This window comes from Sander lucioperca, chromosome 9 (genome assembly GCF_008315115.2).
Source record: "Sander lucioperca isolate FBNREF2018 chromosome 9, SLUC_FBN_1.2, whole genome shotgun sequence".
In the NCBI taxonomy this organism is placed as follows: Eukaryota; Metazoa; Chordata; class Actinopteri; order Perciformes; family Percidae; genus Sander; species Sander lucioperca.
This window is the reverse complement of record NC_050181.1, coordinates 6,200,617-6,220,523: the sequence shown is the minus strand read 5'-3', so window position 1 is coordinate 6,220,523 and position 19,907 is coordinate 6,200,617. Positions and strand designations below refer to the sequence as shown.

General features: G+C 37.9%; 4 protein-coding genes across 5 annotated transcripts in view; 1 reads left to right on the top strand and 3 right to left on the bottom strand.

Moving 5' to 3' along the window:
* Window positions 1-1,013: 1,013 nt before the first annotated feature.
* LOC116045892 (ras-related protein Rab-8A-like) lies at window positions 1,014-3,968 on the top strand. The gene is made up of 8 exons (XM_031293885.2): window positions 1,014-1,265; window positions 1,847-1,907; window positions 2,373-2,433; window positions 2,539-2,616; window positions 2,808-2,897; window positions 3,060-3,125; window positions 3,213-3,263; window positions 3,509-3,968. The coding sequence occupies exons 1-8, from the start codon at window positions 1,142-1,144 to the stop codon at window positions 3,596-3,598; spliced, it is 621 nt and encodes a 206-aa protein (XP_031149745.1). The 5' UTR covers window positions 1,014-1,141; the 3' UTR covers window positions 3,599-3,968.
* Window positions 3,969-6,419: 2,451 nt separating this feature from the next.
* On the bottom strand, window positions 6,420-11,247 carry cib3 (calcium and integrin binding family member 3). 2 transcript variants are annotated; one of them, XM_031293886.2, is made up of 6 exons: window positions 11,197-11,247; window positions 10,310-10,344; window positions 9,826-9,937; window positions 9,229-9,376; window positions 7,372-7,567; window positions 6,420-7,165 (listed from the first exon to the last, which is right to left on the bottom strand). In XM_031293886.2, the coding sequence occupies exons 1-6, from the start codon at window positions 11,245-11,247 to the stop codon at window positions 7,144-7,146; spliced, it is 564 nt and encodes a 187-aa protein (XP_031149746.1). In that variant the 3' UTR covers window positions 6,420-7,143. The 2 variants fall into 2 exon arrangements, with proteins under 2 accessions (XP_031149746.1, XP_031149747.1); XM_031293887.2 differs by lacking the exons at window positions 9,826-9,937; window positions 10,310-10,344.
* Window positions 11,248-13,523: 2,276 nt separating this feature from the next.
* On the bottom strand, window positions 13,524-15,597 carry LOC116045259 (anti-dorsalizing morphogenic protein). The gene is made up of 5 exons (XM_031292804.1): window positions 15,169-15,597; window positions 14,928-15,064; window positions 14,690-14,812; window positions 14,380-14,572; window positions 13,524-14,103 (listed from the first exon to the last, which is right to left on the bottom strand). The coding sequence occupies exons 1-5, from the start codon at window positions 15,458-15,460 to the stop codon at window positions 13,679-13,681; spliced, it is 1,170 nt and encodes a 389-aa protein (XP_031148664.1). The 5' UTR covers window positions 15,461-15,597; the 3' UTR covers window positions 13,524-13,678.
* A 1,509-nt stretch (window positions 15,598-17,106) lies between these two features.
* The window catches only part of im:7138239 (uncharacterized protein LOC497366 homolog), a 4,319-nt gene continuing 1,518 nt past the window's right edge, over window positions 17,107-19,907 (bottom strand). The window contains exons 2-4 of the mRNA XM_031292969.2: window positions 19,506-19,684; window positions 18,297-18,355; window positions 17,107-17,366 (exon numbers count right to left, since the gene is read on the bottom strand). Coding sequence (XP_031148829.2) covers window positions 17,216-17,366; window positions 18,297-18,355; window positions 19,506-19,684 — 389 coding nt within the window. The 3' untranslated portion in view covers window positions 17,107-17,215. The remainder of the gene's footprint in view (window positions 17,367-18,296; window positions 18,356-19,505; window positions 19,685-19,907) is intronic.

The window sequence follows — 19,907 nt, the reverse complement described above, 5'->3', positions numbered from 1 at the left end:
ACATGCCAGTGATTTCTTGTCTGAGGCTGATTAACATCCTGCTCAACTCAAACAGAGGAAGAGCTCGCTTTAACTTGACTCATCCAGCAGCAGCTTCCTTTGTGAGCTGTGATTAAACTCAGCATTCAAACTGGTTTACTGGATTCAACCTTCAGTGCTCAAGAGGATGTAAAGAAACTCCTACAAACAATGAAACAGATAAAGATAAAGAAGGTTAGAGCCATAATGTATTAGAAAAGTTGTACGATACCTTAAGAAAAAGATGAGTGTTCTTTCTCAGGCAGGTTTTTCCAAAGCCATCAGGCAACTTTAACCTTGAAAGAGGAAAAGTCAAGACATTTCTGTCTGATGGTCTCGGTTGCATGAAGGAATCAACAGTCCAGAAAGAGAAGGACACTAGTAATATTTCATAATGTACATAATTATGCTGCATTGATGTGATGTGAAAAATAAGTTCCTGAGTGGGAAAATTCACGTGAATGCCCCTCAAATCGGAACAACTAGGTTTAAAGTCGGCGAAATGTTTGCTATACGACTGTATACTAATATGAAGGCGTCATCTTATGCAGTGACATGTCAAACGAAAGTAAATGTTGGGTTGATTGTAACTTTTTATTAATTCACGTAAGGCATATCACTTTTTGCTCACACGTATTAGTAATACGGTATTAGGTTGTAACAGTACACGTCACGTAGAGTGACCTAGATTAGCATTAACCCTGGGAATGTAACGTTACTGGTGCAGCAACAAGTATGGGACCAAATGACTAGACTAATAGGCTAAAGCTTCAAACTGTAAATAAATACTGGAAACAGCTATCAACGTGTTGTTCGCTCTGAGTAATAAAATACATCACATCTTCTTTGTAGCGTACATCATGAACACACCAAAGTCGGAAGAGAGATGTACTTGGAAGAACGACTTCCCAACTCGGGAAAAGGGACCATCCGAGGAGCATGTGAATGAAGCACTTCGCTGTGCAGACCACGGTCCATGCAGCCTTTAACTGTCTATGAATTAAACGCCCACTGGTCTCAGTTAGATATAAACGGCTGGTGAATTCCAAGCCAGCAGGGGGCGACACTTAAGCATATTCAGATCGCTGCTTCGCCGGGCGGGATTTCCGCAATAATATCAAGTATGGCGAAGACATACGACTATTTGTTTAAATTACTGTTAATCGGCGACTCTGGTGTCGGGAAGACCTGTGTGCTCTTCAGGTTTTCAGAAGACGCCTTCAACTCAACGTTTATCTCAACTATAGGTACGGTGTTGGTGATGTTAACTGTGTCTTTCTGTCTGTTTACATACGACAATGGTCTGTCGCAGAGGCTCGGTCTACTTGCTGCAATGCTGCTCATGCTACGTTTACGACTGGAAGTAGTTTGTCTTTGTCATTTATAGTGTGTTAGTCTTTTGGATGTCATAAATATAACTAACTCGTTAATACGAGATGCCAAGGGGACTGTTACCCTTGTGTTTTCTATGAGGCTAATGTATGAACAGAAATGTTTGTGGTGTATTAGCTAGCTAGCTATATTCATGCCGGGTGGCTCCTTTGCGGTTAGCGTAAGCCATTACCGTTAGGTGCCGTCTACATTCTGGTCTAGAGACCGGAAACCTGATATGTAGCACGCTGTAGCTGGTCAATTTAAGATGATAAGTTGTTCTTTCATGCACATATTACTGCCCTATGCTATGACTTGAAGCTGAGCCCCCGTTTGTTTCCAGTCCACAAGTGTCCTTTGGTTGTAACCCAACAATGTCGACCAATGTTTGACAGGTACAGTAAGCTAGCAAGCTAACGTAATGATTGACATGCATGATCCTTCCTTATCCCTCCAGGCATTGATTTCAAGATCAGGACAATAGAGCTTGACGGCAAGAAGATAAAGTTACAGATATGGTAAGTTTACCATACTTTAATTCCTTTAATGCAGGGCGTGTGACGCAGTGTTTTGTCAATATTTGGCTTCAAATGTGAATTATCGGCCCTAAAAGTCGTTCAGTTGTTTTAAAATCGAATGTACACGTTTTTAATTGTAATTGTAACCGAATTTATTGTAGCAGGTACCAAATCATGGGTTTATAGCAAAATAAATTCAATGTAATGCCAACCTTTACATTGAAAACACACGTGTGTGTGTGTGTGTGTGTGTGTGTGTGTGTGTGTGTGTGTTGGATAAAAGGTCCATTTAAGATAAACTAACCTTAATACATAGCTCCCGTGCTTAGCTGCAGTAAGATATTGATGGAAACTTTCCCACATAATTTATCCAAATATTGACCTTAAAAGCGTTGGCATTTCATATTTATTGTTACATTTCTGAGATGTCACGATTCGGGTGTTTATTTATTTTTATTTTTTTAGGGATACAGCTGGACAGGAGCGCTTCCGAACAATCACAACAGCCTACTACAGAGGAGCAATGGTGCGTATCTTCACCTGTTGTCAGAAAAATGTAACATAAATCCACTTTCCTAGGAAGCTACAGCTGATGTGCTCTGTTAATCTGAACACATTTGGTTCTTTACAGGGCATCATGCTTGTCTACGACATCACCAACGAGAAGTCTTTTGAGAATATCAAGAACTGGATAAGGAACATAGAGGAGGTATTTACTGGCTCATATACATATATATATATATATATATATATATATATATATATATATATATATATATATATATATATATATATATATATATATATACCCTCTTTTTATGTGCTTGCTACTTCTTAAAATATCCAAATGGCAACATGTAGAGCTTTGTATTTAATTTCTCAAATTAAATTAAATTCAAGCATGCATCATCTGATGTTGAGAAGATGGTCCTTGGCAACAAGTGTGACATCAATGACAAGAGGCAGGTGTCCAAAGACAGGGGAGAGAAGGTGAGAAACTTGAAGTTAAAATATGACATTGTCATCGGGTTATATTTGATAGTAAATTATAACATTGGTGCAACATTACATTAGTTTAATTCTTTTTTTTAAACATGTCGACAGAATTGGTAAAAATGTAAGGTGATGTAATTTTCTCTGATTTACTTTCAGCTCGCATTAGAGTATGGGATAAAATTCATGGAGACCAGTGCAAAGGCCAACATCAACGTGGAAAATGCAAGTAGCCATTCTTCCTTGAGTTCTAATATGCTTAACAGATCATACGTCATCATTGTGACAATGTGTTTTTCTTCTGGTTTACAGGCATTTTTGACACTCGCCAGAGACATCAAATCAAAAATGGACACAAAATTGGTGAGAAGAACTCTTTGATAATATAATTGTTTGCAATGTGAGAAACTGATAAATGTGATACTTACTTTTCAGCAGCTCTTAGATACTTTATGTAAAACATTGTTTCACTAGCAATAGCAGTGTGCCTCTGGTTGCTACTAGTACATGAGGATTTCTGTTAAGAAAGTTGATGAAACATATGAGAGCAGCCACTGAGCCAGCCGTTCTACATGACAGCAGTGACTTGTTTATTTGTCATTTTGCAGGAGGGCAACATGCCGCAGGGGAGCAGTCACGGAGTCAAGATCTCAGAGCCTCAGAAAAAGACAAGCTTCTTCCGCTGTAGCCTACTCTGAGGACCGAGGCCTTCGATACTGGCTGCCAGCTGGCTGGACATAAATGGACTGTGCTTGCTCTTAGCACTTCCTTCCCCTTTCTTCTTTCTACCCATCCATGGCCTGTCCTCCCAGTCCACACAAACCATTATATTCCCAGTAAGCAGAGGACTTTTCCTCTCATCTTCTGAAAGCTTCCAATGGTGCATCTCTTCCATTATAAGGAGATCTGTTGTCTTCATGGGTCAGAGTGCTTGACTGGTAGAGGACTTCACCAGGAGCATTGTCCAGATGTTTCTTATCCCACAAAAGACAGGCTCTTACTTCTGATGTTAGTCTCGTTGTACTACGCACTCATATTTCACGCAGCCGGTAGCCCAACCAAGGATGACAAAAAAAAAGGTTTTGGGATTGCAAATACAAATGTGATGGTTAGATCTATTTTATTAGTGCCCTTTCCCTTTTTAAGTGATACAGGTCAACCAGAGACTGATCGGCTTGAACTCTAGTGAACAGAGTTGCCCATGCTTTCATTTTCATTTCAGCCGTTGAGAATCATATCACGCATCAGGCAGTCAAGGGTCAGAGAGGAGTTAGATTGAAAGGTTTTCTATTTGAGTTCTGCTCTTTGGTTTGCATGTAGTCCTTGACAACCATTTGATGCAACTTATAATGCGTGTTTCATCCTGCCTGATCATTACACACTGCCACCAACTCTTTTTAACCCTTTTTGGCAATAACTTTCAGGTGCAGTTTGGCAAAACCTAAAAATACAATCCAGATCTGTCTCTTTAGATAAAGTTATACTGTCAAATAATCAGCAGAACGTTGTTACCCATGTAAGTACACCATTAAGGAAAAATATCAGATGCGCATGCTGTATATAGGGCTGTATTTAACAATTTTCTTTTTATTATCATTTGTTCTGCCACTTAATTTCTTGATTAGTCTATAAATTGTTTCATCTATAAAACGTCAGGAAAATATTGAAAAATGCCTGTTAAAGTTTCCTAAACCCCAAATTGACGACTTAAGATGTCTCGTTTTGTCCAAGTAACCCAAGTCCAAAACCCGAACCCGCAACCAAAGCAGCAGTCCTCACATTCGAGAAGCTGGAGCTTGTGAATGTTTGTTTGGTGTTTTTGCTTGAAAGTTGACTTAAATTAATCATCAATATAGTCTGCGATTTATTTTCTCTGTTGACTTATTGTTTCAGCTCCAAAGATTACTTTAAAGTGTTACCGTTTAACTAGTTTTTGAAGGTTTTGTAGCAGCTCTGATTCACAGTCAAGCTAAATGACGTCTCCAGTTATTTGATCAGCAGTTAAAATCACTCTTGAAGTTTCGCACTGTAAGCCCCTTCTCCTGCTATCCATGCAGCTCTCCTTGCACTTTACCAGTAACGTGTTTTGTGTATAGTCTGTGCCAAGTGATAGTTTTGCAATACAATTACTTAGTTAAAAAATGTTTTGAGTCTTAGTTATATAATGGGTATAATTCCTAGAAATCTTTTACTACACCGACTTATAATTAATGACTTAATCTCCTTTGCTATTTCACTGCTAGTGATCTGCTGTCCAGATATTAGTTCACTGAAAACATTGCCCTAATGTGAGGGTGCAAAATTAACTTGTTTTGTCCACTGGCCAAATAGCTAAGTGAATGCTCAAATTTTACCAGCCACTCAATAGATAACCATTTGTTAGCCACTTGCATCTTTTACCAGTATTTGCCTAGTGGATGGTGCTAATTTTGTACCCTGCCTAATGTACTTAGATTTATAAAAAGGAAAAATTATTTGCCAGCCTCTGTTTTCTATAATACTGCCCTGCCAAATTATAGTTTAAAAGTGATGTTTTTTGGCTTTTCAATGAAAGCAGGCTTGTCCAAAGCTGAAAGGTGCTCCCACTAGTATTCTTGTACACTTTCTTGTTTGTATTTGATTGTGGCCCTTTTAGTTTGACAGCTAGGTGGCACCAGAGGCACAGTATGCATCAAAGGTGACCACCTGAATTCAAATTTTAATCAGTATTTTATTAGGATTGCGAGCCACAGTGAACTAGACCTGTGCAATACAAACATGTAACCACTATTTAACATTGATGTTGAGTCTCAATCTATTTCCACTGTTCATCATGTTTCCTTCCTACATTTGTTACTAGTCTGAAAATCAAAACTCCTATATGCACAATATCGAGGGAGGATCTGCTTTTCATGCCTGCTTCTTTTTTTTTTTCTTTTTTAAATATCAAATAATTTGGGACCTCATGACTACCATGGCCATTTGTCTTAACCGCTAATACTCAGTTCTGTCATAGGTGAGCTATGCATTGTGAATCTTGGACCTGTGCATATTTGTGTAATGTAATTTTCAGACATACTTGTAGACCTGTACAGTTGAATGTATGGGCTTTTTTGTTTTGTGTCATCCACTGAGCCAAAAACAGGACTCTGTTTGTAGAAATGGCATTGCTACAACAATAGGAGTGGAATTTAGCATGATGGAAGATTAAGTAGGTAGAGTCTGGATGTTGAAATATGGAGATAGTGCTGTTTTCTCATTTGTGTAATAATGTAGCTTTTAAGTCATAAACAGAAACAGGAAGCAGACTTTTGTGGGACTCAAACTGCATAATTTGCAGCGGTCTTTGATTTTGTTTTTAAATCATATCCTTTAATATAGTGTACATCCCTTTTTACAGCCATATTTTCATTCCATTCATTGTGAAGTACACAGGGAGAATAATACAATACATTTTGAAAAAAGTGAAGAGGAAAAAAAAAACATTGTAAATATCACATTGAAAAAAAAGAGGTCTACTTAAATTGTACTGTACTTTCTAAACCCATATGAAAATGTATCTACAATTTGTAGATATGTGTACTTTTGATTTAATAAAATAAGATTATAAAACTTTATTTCTATTGGCTGTCTTTCTTTTTGGCTGGCTGTCACAGGAAACTACACTGTCAGTTGACCCTGGTGCTCCCACAATGGAGCTTGTCTGCTTTCATGACCCTCCTTTTATTGGCCTGCTATGACCCACTGGAATATTCTGGCATTTGTTTCTTTTATAGTCTGTGTAACTGAACCCCTTTATATACAAAATACAAATTAACTGTTGATGATCATAACTAATGAGCCTTGTCATGATGGATTGGTTGATGCCACCACGTGATGATAGACCTGCAGTCATGACTGGTGTTATTGCTGCAGCTGTGATCGCAGAAGTAAAAACTGAAGTGGGCTCAGTATGTTCGTACAATGGATGTATAGGAAGGTTCGTACAAATCCAATTTGTTTGCAGTAATGGTCACATTAAAGACAAGACAATTCATAGTTACTCATAGTATTTACTCTGGTTGCTAAATGTCAAAGTCTGATTATCTCTGATGAAGATCATGTTTCTTTTTACAAAATGATTCACATTGAAGTTATTCCCAAAATGATAGTTGCTTTCTGGTTAAGATGTCAGGCTTCCCCAACTTTCCAGACATTCTGCAGTATTGTACGTCCATTTTAGGTTGTACTCAAATTAAGAAATGCACATGATTGCTTCTTTTCTTTATATCCTTATGTGGAAGGTGCTGTGAACATAAATTAGAATAGCTCTCGTTTGATTTCCTCATTACAAGTCAGGGTTAAAAACAAATGTAAGGATAGGCAAAGTAGGTAAGCACATTAGATTACCATCATTGATACATAATAAAATATAAAATGTGTTCTTATGTATTGTATGTAGGTGGATTCACCCTTCATTATGTCTTATGTTAAATGGTTACCATTGGCCTACCTGAGGAAGTCTGGAGCTCGAACAATCATGTGCTGGAAGTCCTCCAGTGACAGACGTCCATCGTTGTCCAGGTCTGCCTCATCTATCACCTTCTCACACACCATCCTTACCTCGTCTTCTGTCAGCTCGTTACGGGTCAGTTTGTTCAGTGTCTTCTCAAGGTCTGACTTGCAGATAAAGTCGTCATTGTTGAAATCTTGCAGAAAATGGAAAAGAAGGACATAGAGGTGAAATGATGACTAAATGCTTACTTGAACGATCAGTTAATCATTCAAGTAACATTTTCAAGCACAAGTACGGATGTATTGCTTTCTGCTTCTCAAATGTGGGTGTTTGATGGTTTCTACGATATTAAACTAAATATCTTTGGGTTTTGGACTAAAGTGGCTGCACAAAACAAGCGATTTGAATAATTGATAATGAAGGTAATTGTTAGTGCACCCATAAATATATCCATCATATATTCTGAACTAATTCACAATTAGGGTAACACATTTATATTTATTTTTGCAGCTGATATTTTGTGACATTATTCAGTGTATTGAAGCTGTACTTCTTGTCATATAAAAAATGCATAAACCTTTAGTTTCCCCCATATTTATTACATATTGTCAAGGTGGAAACTGTAATGTTAGTATCATGTTAATAAACAAATATCTTGATGCATATACTTAAGGTACATATGTGTTAAGCCTTACATATTCACCCTACATACTCAGTCCTTCATTAGAGAGGTAACTTCAGGTTATATGAGATCATGGGACAGTATCAGTCTTGCTCATCATAACACAACAATGCTTTTACAGTATGCCACCTTCCTTGTTTTTCCCCCTCTGTTGGTCTGAATCATTAATGAAACGTTTCCTTGACCCATGACCATGGCGATGTGTATGTAACTTCTTCATCTGTCAGCGTTTATTAATTAGTGGGGACACTAGTGCTGAGCACAAAAGGGGTTTTGACAAGCTTGTTGCCTCTATAATGGGCTGGTTAATCATTTATAACATTCTGTGCACCATCCGTCATGCTTACAGCTCATTTTCATGTGCTTGTACAACATTCAAATTTCAAATATTTCCATGTTTCTGTTATTCAATTTATACTTCATAGTTAAAATGTATTAAAGGGATTGAATGATTTTTTTGCACAAAGGCCTATGTATCAGGGTGCTTCTTTACACTGGTTACATGTTACCCTAATCTTCTGTTTAGGGTCCAGGAAAGGTCCTCTTTAACAGTGATAAAAACATACTTAACATTGTTTTATCACCATTATACTTTATGACTTTTCCTAATTTTATTAGTTTTCCTCACAGGATTTTGAACTGATTCATTTACAGAACATAATGCATTATGTCAGTTTGACCCCATCCGGTGATAATTCAATAGAAATGAATACACACTATAGCTGTGATTGGTGTTGGCAGTACTTTTTACACAGCACTACCCTGCCCTAATTCTAAATAAATCTATTTGGATTTCTGCCATTGGAGTTTAACAGTATAACCGTAAAGCCAGGATAACATACTGTACATTTCTTTGTCTGTGAATGACTTTATTACAAACCAAAGGAATATATATATATATATATATATATATATATATATATATATATATGTTCATAGCACATATATAATATAAAACGTGAAATATGTCCTTATTTGGTGCAATAATAACGTTTTATGTTCATTTCTGTCATCAAATGTTGAAGCTCAGTTTGTGTTACCCCCTCACCTTTCTACATATTGTGAATAATATTAATATTATTACATACACAGTAGAAGAATCTGTGGAAATAAAAATCGGAACTCCTGGATATGATTTTTTTTAAATTGCACCACTTCTTCAGATATTTTACCATAAATTTTGAAAGCATAGTAGGCCTTGAGGTCACGCGGAGCCATCTCACTCAAGACTGAAAACATGTCCAAGAAGTCGTCCAGTGTCATATTTCCCTCTCCGTCCTCAGAGAAAACCTCAGCGATCCTCTGACGAAATGGGTTGTCCTGGACAGAGGGGACACCAGTATTTCTAGAGCAGTCTGATCAAACAATTCATTGCAATTAAGCATACAGAACTATGAACTGGTGCTTGTTGGCTTTCCTGTGCTCAAAGATGTTTTTTGTTCGATTTCTATATCTCTTGATGAGAATTCAAGTAAGCTCTAAACACCTAAATAATGAATGACTATGAGGGGAAAGTATAATCTAACTATCCCTTTCTCAGGACATGCCAGTGAACAGTGTGTTAAACCACCTGTTTACCTTGCTGTCATTGTGTAAAGAGGCATACAATTGACCCATTTCCAACAAGTGTGCCCAGCATTCTTCAAGTTTAAAGGAGTCGGGTAGCATAACGTTTCAAAGAATTCTGTCGATTAGTTGGCCATTAATTATAGATTGGAAACACAGGGAGAAAGCGGGTCTGCATGGTGTGTGTGCGACCGTGGGTCTACCTTTAGCTCTGGCATGCTGCCAATCAGCTCATACGGTAACTTCACATCTGGGTGGCTGGTGTAGTCAAGGGGAACGAGTTGCGGTGCCAAATCCCGATAGCGGTCAAACAGTCTATGGAAGGTTTAAAAAAATACTATCAATATTAAATTACAAGATATCTTCTATAGTTGTGTATTTAGAGTGGCAATTAAGAACGTTTAAGCTATAAAACTACTACTATTGATATGCAAACTCTATTTCTCTCTCTTTCTATTGTGGTCAACACTGAAAACGCTGAAAGAGTTTCAGTACAGTAAAGTTCTGAATGCAAGATTTTAAATATCATGTGTTCTTAATGGCAGCCTTCCCCACATAGTAGGACAGGCCTCCTGATACTGTAGTTTAGAGTTACAGTGTAGTATTGTGCAGAACAGAACCAAATTCAGCTGTGTCATGCGTGTAACACCAGCAATAGACTTGATGTCAGTGAAATAATTTGCTCACCTGAGAATTTCTTTTCTTGTAAAATATGTACAGTCCTGTAAATACAATCATATTATGGCAGGGACGTGAAGTTATTGCAAAGAGCAGTAGGATGCAGCTGTTCAAGTGTATTCAATCACTTGTTTTATACAAGTTGGAAGAAGTATTCTGATATTTACTGAAGTAGTAGTAGCAGCAATACAACACTATAAAAAAGTAAAAGTCATACATTTCAATTTTTACTCGAAGTATTAGCAACAAAATAAACTCAATCAAAAGTACTCATTATGCAGAAAGGACCATGTCAGTGTTATGTTAGCTTATTGGTTCATAGTTATTGATGCTTTAACATGTAGGCATTAGATAATATTCTACTATTTCTTATTCTAAGATAATTGTTTGATTTGTGAAATCTTAATCTAAAAAGTAGTAGTAGTACTAAAGCTATGAAATGAATGTAGTGAGGTAAAAAAAGAAAGAGGTAGAGGTATAAAGTAGTATCAAATGGAAATACTTTGATAAAGTGCCTCAAAATAATACAGTAAAAAAAAAAGTACAGTACTACAGTAAGGTAACGAAGTAGAGTAAATGTCCTTAGTTAACTTCCACCACTGGTTTGATATACAATCAAAAAGCATATTGAAATAACACTTTAACTTAATTTAAAATATGCCACGAACTCTATGCATCCTGTCACTAACTTTAGACCACGAATTGCCTCTGAAGTGTTGACTTTAAAATTTCCAAAGACAGACTTTTCTGAACAGCAAGTTTGGAGGTTGTGACTTGCAGTCTGACAAGTGTGTTACTTTTGTTAGGTGCTGGTAGCTTGTATTGATAAGAGAAGCACCATTTAAAGTGAGTGAGGCTAATCATCTCATTCAGAAAGAAACAGTTTTGACACCAACCTGATAGGCATCTAGCTGCTGTGCTGTAAAGATGGTCTGTTTATTCCCCATGTCTGAGCATGCAAACACCAAGCTTCAGGTCCATCGCTGCTCCAGCATCAAGTGTTTTTTTAGGGTGTGTGGATATGTCAGATATGAAATACTGGGACAAAAGGAAGCCAGAGCCAAAGAGGAGATCAGGTGTCAGGCTGCCACCGGTCCCTTTGGTCCCCATTATAATGGCAGCATTTCATCGTTTTCTCCATTGTGAATAGCAGCCCCTTTGACAATGAGTAAGGGCTGTCGTCCAGCATCATGCCAAGTGGTATCAACCCCCTTTAGTGCCACTCTATGGCCAACGCCTCGGTCACAGCTCAGGTTACACTCTTTGGAGACAGGGTTTTGTAGTGGGCAAATAGACTTTTTGATGGGAGACAAGCTTTGTTTCAGTTGAGACTCCATTATTTGATATTTATCCAATTATTGAATACATTTTGCCTTTCAGTTTTAGGTCATGTATTACATATCTGACCTAAAACTAAACTTGAAAAGGATTCATGATAAAGCACCACAATTATGACTTGAGGCACCAAAATCAAACTTTTCCTTTTATCCTGCCTTTATAATTTAGAAAAACAGATATACACCAGTACAACATGACTAATGCATGTATTCCACCTTCACCTCACTCTGTTGTGTTTAGCATGAGCAATAAGGAGGACATTAGTTAGAACAACAAGTGGTTTAAGTGACACAAAGAAAGGTTTTATGTAAAATTGCCTTATATGGTAAATCCCACATGGAGTATTTTGTCAGGGCACTCTATATTAGTGGAGGTACAAGTCTTAAACATTTCCTCTTGCCTGCTGTCTAATGTTAGTTATAAAATGTTTTAGTATCCAATTGAGGGCTGTCAGGAGATGTTGCCCACCTCTAAACTAAAAGTGGGATTGTTTAGATTGTGAATTGTGCACACAGGAGGCGTTTCAGTCAGCACCATCAGACTTATAGAAAACACTGTCACTACTAAATGTAACTACCGCTAAGTTTAGCTAAACCTTAAATGAACCTCAAATGAATTAATTATTTTTTTGTTGGTTAATACATCCATCCATTTTCTGCTTCTTACCCAGGTCTAGGTCATTTGTGTAAGAGTCATTTTGGGACAGTTCAATTAATTAATTCTATCATTAGGAATTATTGTTAGGTACTGCTGGGAAGTACTAGAAAATGGGATATATCGTCGCTACTGGTTTCTTTTTCATGGTATTAAATTGAATTCTTTGTGGCATTAAAAGGTCTTACATCTAATACTGCTCTATATCATACGCTACTCTACCACACCCATCCCATCTCACTGATATGGTGGTACCATGTGAAGCACTTTGGGCTGCATATTTGTATGAAAGATGGCATAAGGGAAGGGGTGGAATCTTAAAGCTTTTCTTGATGTACCATACTTGAAATGATTTAGCTGCCTTCCTCATCAGAGATGTTCCAAAAAAAGGTCATATGTATATATATATTATATATAAACAAATATATATATATATATATGTATATATATATATATATATATATATATATATATATATATATATATATATATATATATATATATATTTCATGCAAATAAATCTGTCCGTTTAAAGAAAATTGAAACAGTGTTAGTTAACAATAGTCCTGACAACTCAGAATGATCTGAATCTATATCATTGACTTTCACCTGTCTGAACAGGTTTCCAAGTCAAAAATGACTGAAATTGCAGCTGCTCTCTAAAAATGTGCAGCGTTTTGTGAGAAATTATATTCAAAAATAGCAAGGCATCTAGGAAAAATATAATTTTTTAGTTCACCTTTTGGGGGAGAATACTCACCCTATCCCAACTGCAACCTGTAGTATTTCCTCCTTAAATACAAAGTCACTTAAAGTCATAACATAACAGCAAGATGGATTTCTGAGCTTGTGGATTGATTTAGTTTGAAATGTGCCGGTGACATTTCTTTCGAATCTAATTATTATAGGTAGAAAACTGGATCAGTGGAGAAGACTGCAAGCATTCTTCCAATTCCTTTTTTTGGGATTGGACAAAAAAATTCTAGCAAGAATTGTGAAAGATAAATCTTTTCCTTTCTTTTAACCCAATGTTTACCATTTTGATAGATAAATATGTTGTTAATCTCTCTTAATAACACTTCAGTTTAGACCTTCTTGAAATAATGTCACATTTTTGATTATCTTGTAAATAAATTAATTCTATAATATTTTGCTTACACCATTTATTCTGACTGTGTAACAATTTACAACAGAAAACAAAATATAAACATTTACATCTTTCACAGGATATCGCTTCCATCACTGCCATATATTATAATTTATGGATATTTACATATATTACAACATCACTCATGGGACTCTGCACATTACTCATTAGTTGCAATTGACTTGACTTGACTTGATTTATGAATATCTGTGCTGCCCGACACCATTGACTAGTTGATATCAGTGGCAGCCACAGCTTCCAGCCACCATGTCATTATACTGTTTGAGCACCACATTTTCAGCATCATCGAAGTAGAGCAAGTTAATGGAGAAGAGCTTGTCGGGCACGCAGCACGGCTTCTCAATGCCTTTGATTAGCTTCAGAGCGTTGATGATGGACTGGACGGTGGCGTGGTTGGTTGGCCTCATGTTTTGACCCAGAGGGAAGGGGCAGGAGCCTTTGCAGTGGTAAGCGTTGTAGCCCCGGGGAGACACAATCCAGCCTGACCAGCCGATCTCCTCAAAGTCGACATAGAGAGGCAGGCGCTGGCAGGGTAACGACACCCCTTCTTCCTCGCTGTAGTCCAGGGAGCGGGTGCTGCGGGAGGAGGGACCTGACATGGGGGCCTGGGGCAGGCTGGAAATGGCTGTGGTATCGTTTGGGTCTGGTGAGGGAAAGGAGAGTGTTTATTTATTAGAAAAATAAGAGAGATTTGTTCGAATTGTTGATGGCCACAGATAAATTCTTGTCATAGATTGAGTAACAGTGATGAGAAGATAATTGGGTCTGTGGGGTGGGGAGGGGGGCAGAGTTCCCCTAGGCCCCATAATTCTTAACTACACTCCTACTCATCAGGAGTAAGACCACAACAATAACCAAAGTGTGTAGTTTTACTATCACTGTGCATAACCTGATCAATCAAATGACATTAAAGTCTCACCTATGCTTTCAAGAGAAGTAGAGCGGCGGCGGCCGTCATCAGTGAAGAGGACCAACATGGGCTGTTTGCTCTGGTGATGGTTGCGTCCTGAAGCAAAGCGGATCAGTTTCTGATCCATCTGGCTTCCCCCTAGGGTTCGAACCACCACGTGGAGCCCCATGTTACTGCCTTCATCTATCATCCAGGATCGGACCTTTATTAGAAGGGTTAGAAGTTCACATTAGTCAATAAAACCCCAGGATTCAGACACTTATGTTCAGAATTCACACCCTGAAGTTAATGCAGGCCTCAAAGAGAAGTGGATACTTACTGCTTGTGTAATGGTGAACACTTCCCAACCAGCAGAGTGAACTGGGATGAGCCGAGAAGACAGCAGCTTCTTATCCTGTGTTTTGTTGTTTTTGCTGGTGTCAAGCAGCTGATAAACACTAACCTGAACAAAACAGAAGAGATGGGGACTTACAGTCATGTCCAAGGGAGAGATGCATCTTGGTAGATCCACTGTAGTTCATTAAATTGTTAACATAATGTTATCTAGTGGTACATACCTGGCAGAAATGGTGTCTGTTGAATGTCAGTGGTGCCAGAGGCTGCAGCTTGAAAAGATGGAGCTCTGCAGTGAGAATCTTCTCAGTTCTGGCTACCGTGGACAAATTGAACCTGAACTCCACCTGTTCACTGCGCACTGCAATGGAAATGATATCATTAGAGTCGAGAACAAATATATATAGTTCATTGTCTACATTAGCCAGTAGCAGACGTATGTACAATGTACAAATCAAGTCTTACATTTGTCAAAGAAGCTGCGCACAGTATTTCCCTCTAGAAGATACGGGTCCTTTGTCACACCGTCCACATCAGCAACCGTGTTGTACAGATCAAGCATGTACTGAGGTGGCTGCTTGTGTCGATGGATAGCAGGGGGGTCCTCCATCCCAAAAACTTCCAGAAGTCTCTTGATGGCAGCTGAGCGTACTTCCTCTGACTCATTGTCGGCAGTGAAATGATTCTCCAGATAGCTGAGCGGAGGCCGTGCAGCGGCGGTGCACAAAGCGGCAAAGCTGATCACAAACAGCAACATCTCTGAAGTTTGAGTAGATTCCTTGTGCGTCGGTGTCCTCGAACACAACTGGCCAGCAACTTGGAGTTGGAGTGACTGCAGAGCCTTGGAAGCTCGACTTTTTATATCAAATGCTCCCGTTCACTCTTCAATGCCCCCAAAGCCTTGGTAAACAGCAGTAAAGATGCTATTTGGTCGCAAATGTAAATCACCAATCAGCGAATGTAAAGGGAGACTAATGGCGGCGTTAACAAGGTGTGAACCCGATTGTAGATTTTATTCAAGCCCATTGTCCCCACGTCTGGCAATAAAGGCTCAAATAAACTCATTTCAGCCTTTGAAAAAGCTTGCTTCACATTGACCAGTGACTATGTTGTTGTGGTATATATTTTTCTCTCTGATGTATCATGTTGTAATCGAAGAATGTAACGAATATAAATAGAATAAGCTTGGCGCTGATCTCCTGAGGAAGTGCACTCACCATGGGAGGTTAACTGCGCCTAAACGAATCCATTAATTTAGAATAATGGGCACAGTGTTTTAGGTGAAAACCAATTACTTCGATAAAGAGACGGGTGTCGCTTGCTACACGTCGCCAAATTTACATCAGCTGAATAATCACCAACATTTTTTTAAAGAACTCCAACTGGATTGACCTCCTGCAATGGTAGCCTATACGCTGATGTGGTGCTTAAAAGATTAGGTACTGTAACTTTCAGCAAGTTCGTTCATTTTCTCCCATAAAACACTTTTCTGTATAGGCCTACAATTTACAGCAGGTTGACAAGCCACCCTGAATACAGCTTACAGTGTCAAGTCAGTATAGTTGTGTAAATTACAATATATCATAATGAACTGTTTGTACACTTGAAAAGGCGATAGAGTTTACCCTTTACCGCTCGTTTTTCTTAAAACTTGGTTATTTTTAATATATTTCTTAAAGCCAACTCAATGTATTCCTAGAAAACGCAGAAATGGCTCACTGCTGTTCCATTTGGTTACTTTGATCTTTACGCACAATTACGCACGAGCAAAATACAGTTTCCCCCACTGTAATAAACATTTAAGAGATCAAAGTTTTTTTTCTACATTACGCCTTGTAAACAAGTCATAAAACCCCTTTTCTTAGGATGGCAAAAAAAAACACAAAAGAGTTGTTTCACACGTTCATAACAAATGAAGAACTACCTGCACGTGTGTTTTTTCAAAGGAACATTTGCTAAATTGGTTGGCTTTCATGTGCTCTTTTCCAGTGCTTCTTCAAAGTCTAATTTGACCTATTTGAAACTAGACCATGACACGGATTTAAATTTATTTCAGATTTTCATCAACCCTCAGGCAATACTTCCTCTTGTTACTGTTATATTACCTTGTTTTCTGAACTCAAACCTTAAGTTTATGTACTTATACTAATTTCATTTAAATAATAATTTGGTGGTAATAATGTGGTATAATGTGGTATAATAGCTTAAGTGCCATTTGAAGTTTGATTTCTTAATAATGTACCTGAGATACCCTTCCAAAATGTTTTTTTTTATTAGCAGTTTGGTAAAAATGTGTTGTGGTCCAATGACACATCCTCACAGATTGTTGTATTAAATTTATTTACAAAATTATCATTTTTACATATATTACATATAATACAATAATACTTTAGGGTAGCAAATTCTTAAACAAATGGTATAGTATTTGTGGGGTCATCAATAGGCTGTGAATTAAAACTTTTCAACTCCTGAGAAGAGATTGGAAGTTGTTTTCCAGTAGGGGGCGCAGTGTTCAGTTTTGGCAAAGGCAAGAAGTGATGGAGAGGATGGTGCGTATCTGCCCATGCTGGTTAAGGAAGTTGTGGCTCTCGTAGCCCTGAGGAACACAGGAGCTGGACTGTCTTTCAGCCCATAAGTGGCAGATTGCTGGATCAGATCGACTCCTGCAAAAGAAAATTTAAAGAACATTAAAATCCCTTTGTGCACTATATCAAACATCCTCTTAATATGCTGTATATGTTGGCCGAATCATACATCTTTCACATAAATACCTGAATTATATCATCCATATATAGCCTGTTATTATGTCCAGTGACTCTGTGACAGTCAAAATTTTGGAACTTTTTATTGTCCATTTCAATAAGGATAATTCCTGTGTAAACCTTTTGTAAAGGTAATACAAATCTGCATATTTAAATGTTTTACAACTGTGTAATACACAAAATGAATCCCATGCATGAAGACATAATGGCCTGCTGTTGGGGGCAGTGCAAAGCCCCAAAACCTTGATTTTAAATTCTGGTTTTATAGCCCAACATTTCCAAAGATGTCAGGTTGAAAAGAAGGAAAATGTGTCTAAAATAAGGGCACAATACATCACAAATATTTGAATTTGATAGAATGGTGCGGCCATAAAAACATAAGGGGTCTTGGGTTTGAAATTTCACTCAGTGTAAACACCATATAGCTTCAATGAAGTGCTGGAACATGTTGATATGTATGATAAGGGGTTAATTACATTTTTTTGTTTATGCACAATTTTTTCTTCTTCCAGCCATAAAATCAAAGTCCAATGATATGATTAAGGAACTTTAAGGTAAATCAGGAATGAGAACCTCTTATTCTCTTCATATACTTAAGATAAACTGTTTGATAGATTACACTGTTGGAAGTCCGCCACAATCTCATAAAACCTTCAGCTTTTATTTTGAGATTGTGGCAGACTTCTAACAGAGGGACATTTGGTGTATAGGAATTAAACGTGGGCAACATGCTGAGTGCAGAAAGTGTCAGAGCTCACAGGTAATTGTTATGAGAGGGGCAGAGGAGGTGTGTGTTTGGGAGTGTGTAGCAGCAGCTGTGTTCATGCTTACCTGAGAAGGCACCGGTTTCCTGTGGTGCAGCCTCCCAAACATCTGCCCACATCTATTTCCTGGGGACAATTAGCAACACAGAGAAAGGGTAATCAGTTCACAGCTGCTCACAAATATTGACCCAGTTGAGCTGGGGCCCAGCTGCTGTTTAGCATGTTAACTGCTTTGATTTGACACCTGCAAGGGCCACATGTGTTTGTGCTGCACTCGCACCTTTGGTGCTGAGGCACAGCAAATGACCAACTGGTTCCAGGAATTCAACTCAAATCTTATAATTTAGTTATCATGTAAAGTCTGATGTTAAATTCACAAATAATTAATTTTGTCACTGTGGTATTGAGAAGGTTGTGGATGAACTTTATAGTGAATGCTTTAAGTGGGGCTTTTGTGAATGGTATAAATTAGAGCTGGGCGATATGGAGAAAATCAAATATCACAGTATTTTTGACCAAATACATCGATGTCGATATTGTAGGGTTGACTATTGGTGCTTTCACAAAATATTAAAACAATGAGAGTTTTGATAAATAATCACCAATAATGTGGATACAATGACTTAACTGTGTTAAGGCAAACAATAAAACAGCTAGTAAGTCTGGTAAGTTAAGAAAAGTACTTGACTTTACTGTAATACAGCCTTTAAAACCAGGAAAAGACAACACTTGTGTCATAGCACGATATTACAATATCCAAAATGTAAGACGATATCCAGCCTCATAATCGATGTCCATATAATATCTACCCTAATTTTCTACATGACCAACAAAGCACCTCAAATCGGGTTTTGATTGTATTTTCCTGAATATAAGTTGGACTGAGACTCAAATCTGTCTATCATGTGTATTGTTGCATGAATAAGCATGCAACACATCCTGCAGTCCAGCCACTGGCCAGCGGATTAGCTTAATTAAGTGCTGTCTGCCACACGGGTCTGATGAATAAAGATACTTCATTACTGTCTGGCACCCAGCTAGACCCCCATTTCCTCTCAACTTGACTATAAAAGAGAGTGTTAAACCAGCATCACAAATGAATCACTCTTCTAGTGTTATGCCTAGCTAATCAAAGAAGAGATGAAGCTTATCTTGAAAGGCTGGATTTATATATAAAGTTGGATTTACACACATTTTTGTTGTGGATAAACAAGACTGATGATTTATTAGAACAAGAAATAAAAAAATTTAGCGATAATTTAGAATATACACCTACTTTGAGCCTCTCATCTTTGACTCCATCTGCATTGACTATTTCATAGTAATACTCTACGTATGGGACCCTGTAGCAGCTTTCCTTCAGCTCACAGGCCGCCACTGTCTGGATGAGGTCCACTTTGTTGGGGGTTTCCACCAAGGCTGACTCAAACGTAGTGGGGACACAGGAGAATCCCTCTATGAAGGTTTAAAAAAAAGAAGGAAAAGTTAAGACTTATATGGGCAGGAAGAGCAGCTCAATTATAATATGTGATCCAAATGAATATTCATTCATTTGACCTTTATTTAAACTTGAAGGAACATTGAGGGGCGGCCCTCATTTACAATGACATTGAGTAATTACAGAGACAACCACAAAACAACAACACAGAAAAAGAATACACCATCATAAGAAAGATAA

Bases quoted from the DNA above. Each gene is read 5' to 3' on its own strand.
- LOC116045259 (XM_031292804.1), bottom strand. From the start codon at position 15,460: ATGTTGCTGTTTGTGATCAGCTTTGCCGCTTTGTGCACCGCCGCTGCA. The intron at 14,813-14,927 runs GTATGTACCACT...TGTTTTGTTCAG, and splicing joins ACAGACACCATTTCTGCCAG to GTTAGTGTTTATCAGCTGCT. The intron at 14,573-14,689 runs GTAAGTATCCAC...CTTCTAATAAAG, and splicing joins TGTTCACCATTACACAAGCA to GTCCGATCCTGGATGATAGA.
- cib3 (XM_031293886.2), bottom strand. From the start codon at position 11,247: ATGGGGAATAAACAGACCATCTTTACAGCACAGCAGCTAGATGCCTAT. The intron at 7,568-9,228 runs GTAAAATATCTG...ATTTTCTGCAAG, and splicing joins CTATGCTTTCAAAATTTATG to ATTTCAACAATGACGACTTT. The intron at 7,166-7,371 runs GTAGGCCAATGG...TTATGTTCACAG, and splicing joins CGAGCTCCAGACTTCCTCAG to CACCTTCCACATAAGGATAT.
- LOC116045892 (XM_031293885.2), top strand. From the start codon at position 1,142: ATGGCGAAGACATACGACTATTTGTTTAAATTACTGTTAATCGGCGAC. The intron at 1,908-2,372 runs GTAAGTTTACCA...TTATTTTTTTAG, and splicing joins AAGATAAAGTTACAGATATG to GGATACAGCTGGACAGGAGC. The intron at 2,434-2,538 runs GTGCGTATCTTC...GGTTCTTTACAG, and splicing joins CCTACTACAGAGGAGCAATG to GGCATCATGCTTGTCTACGA.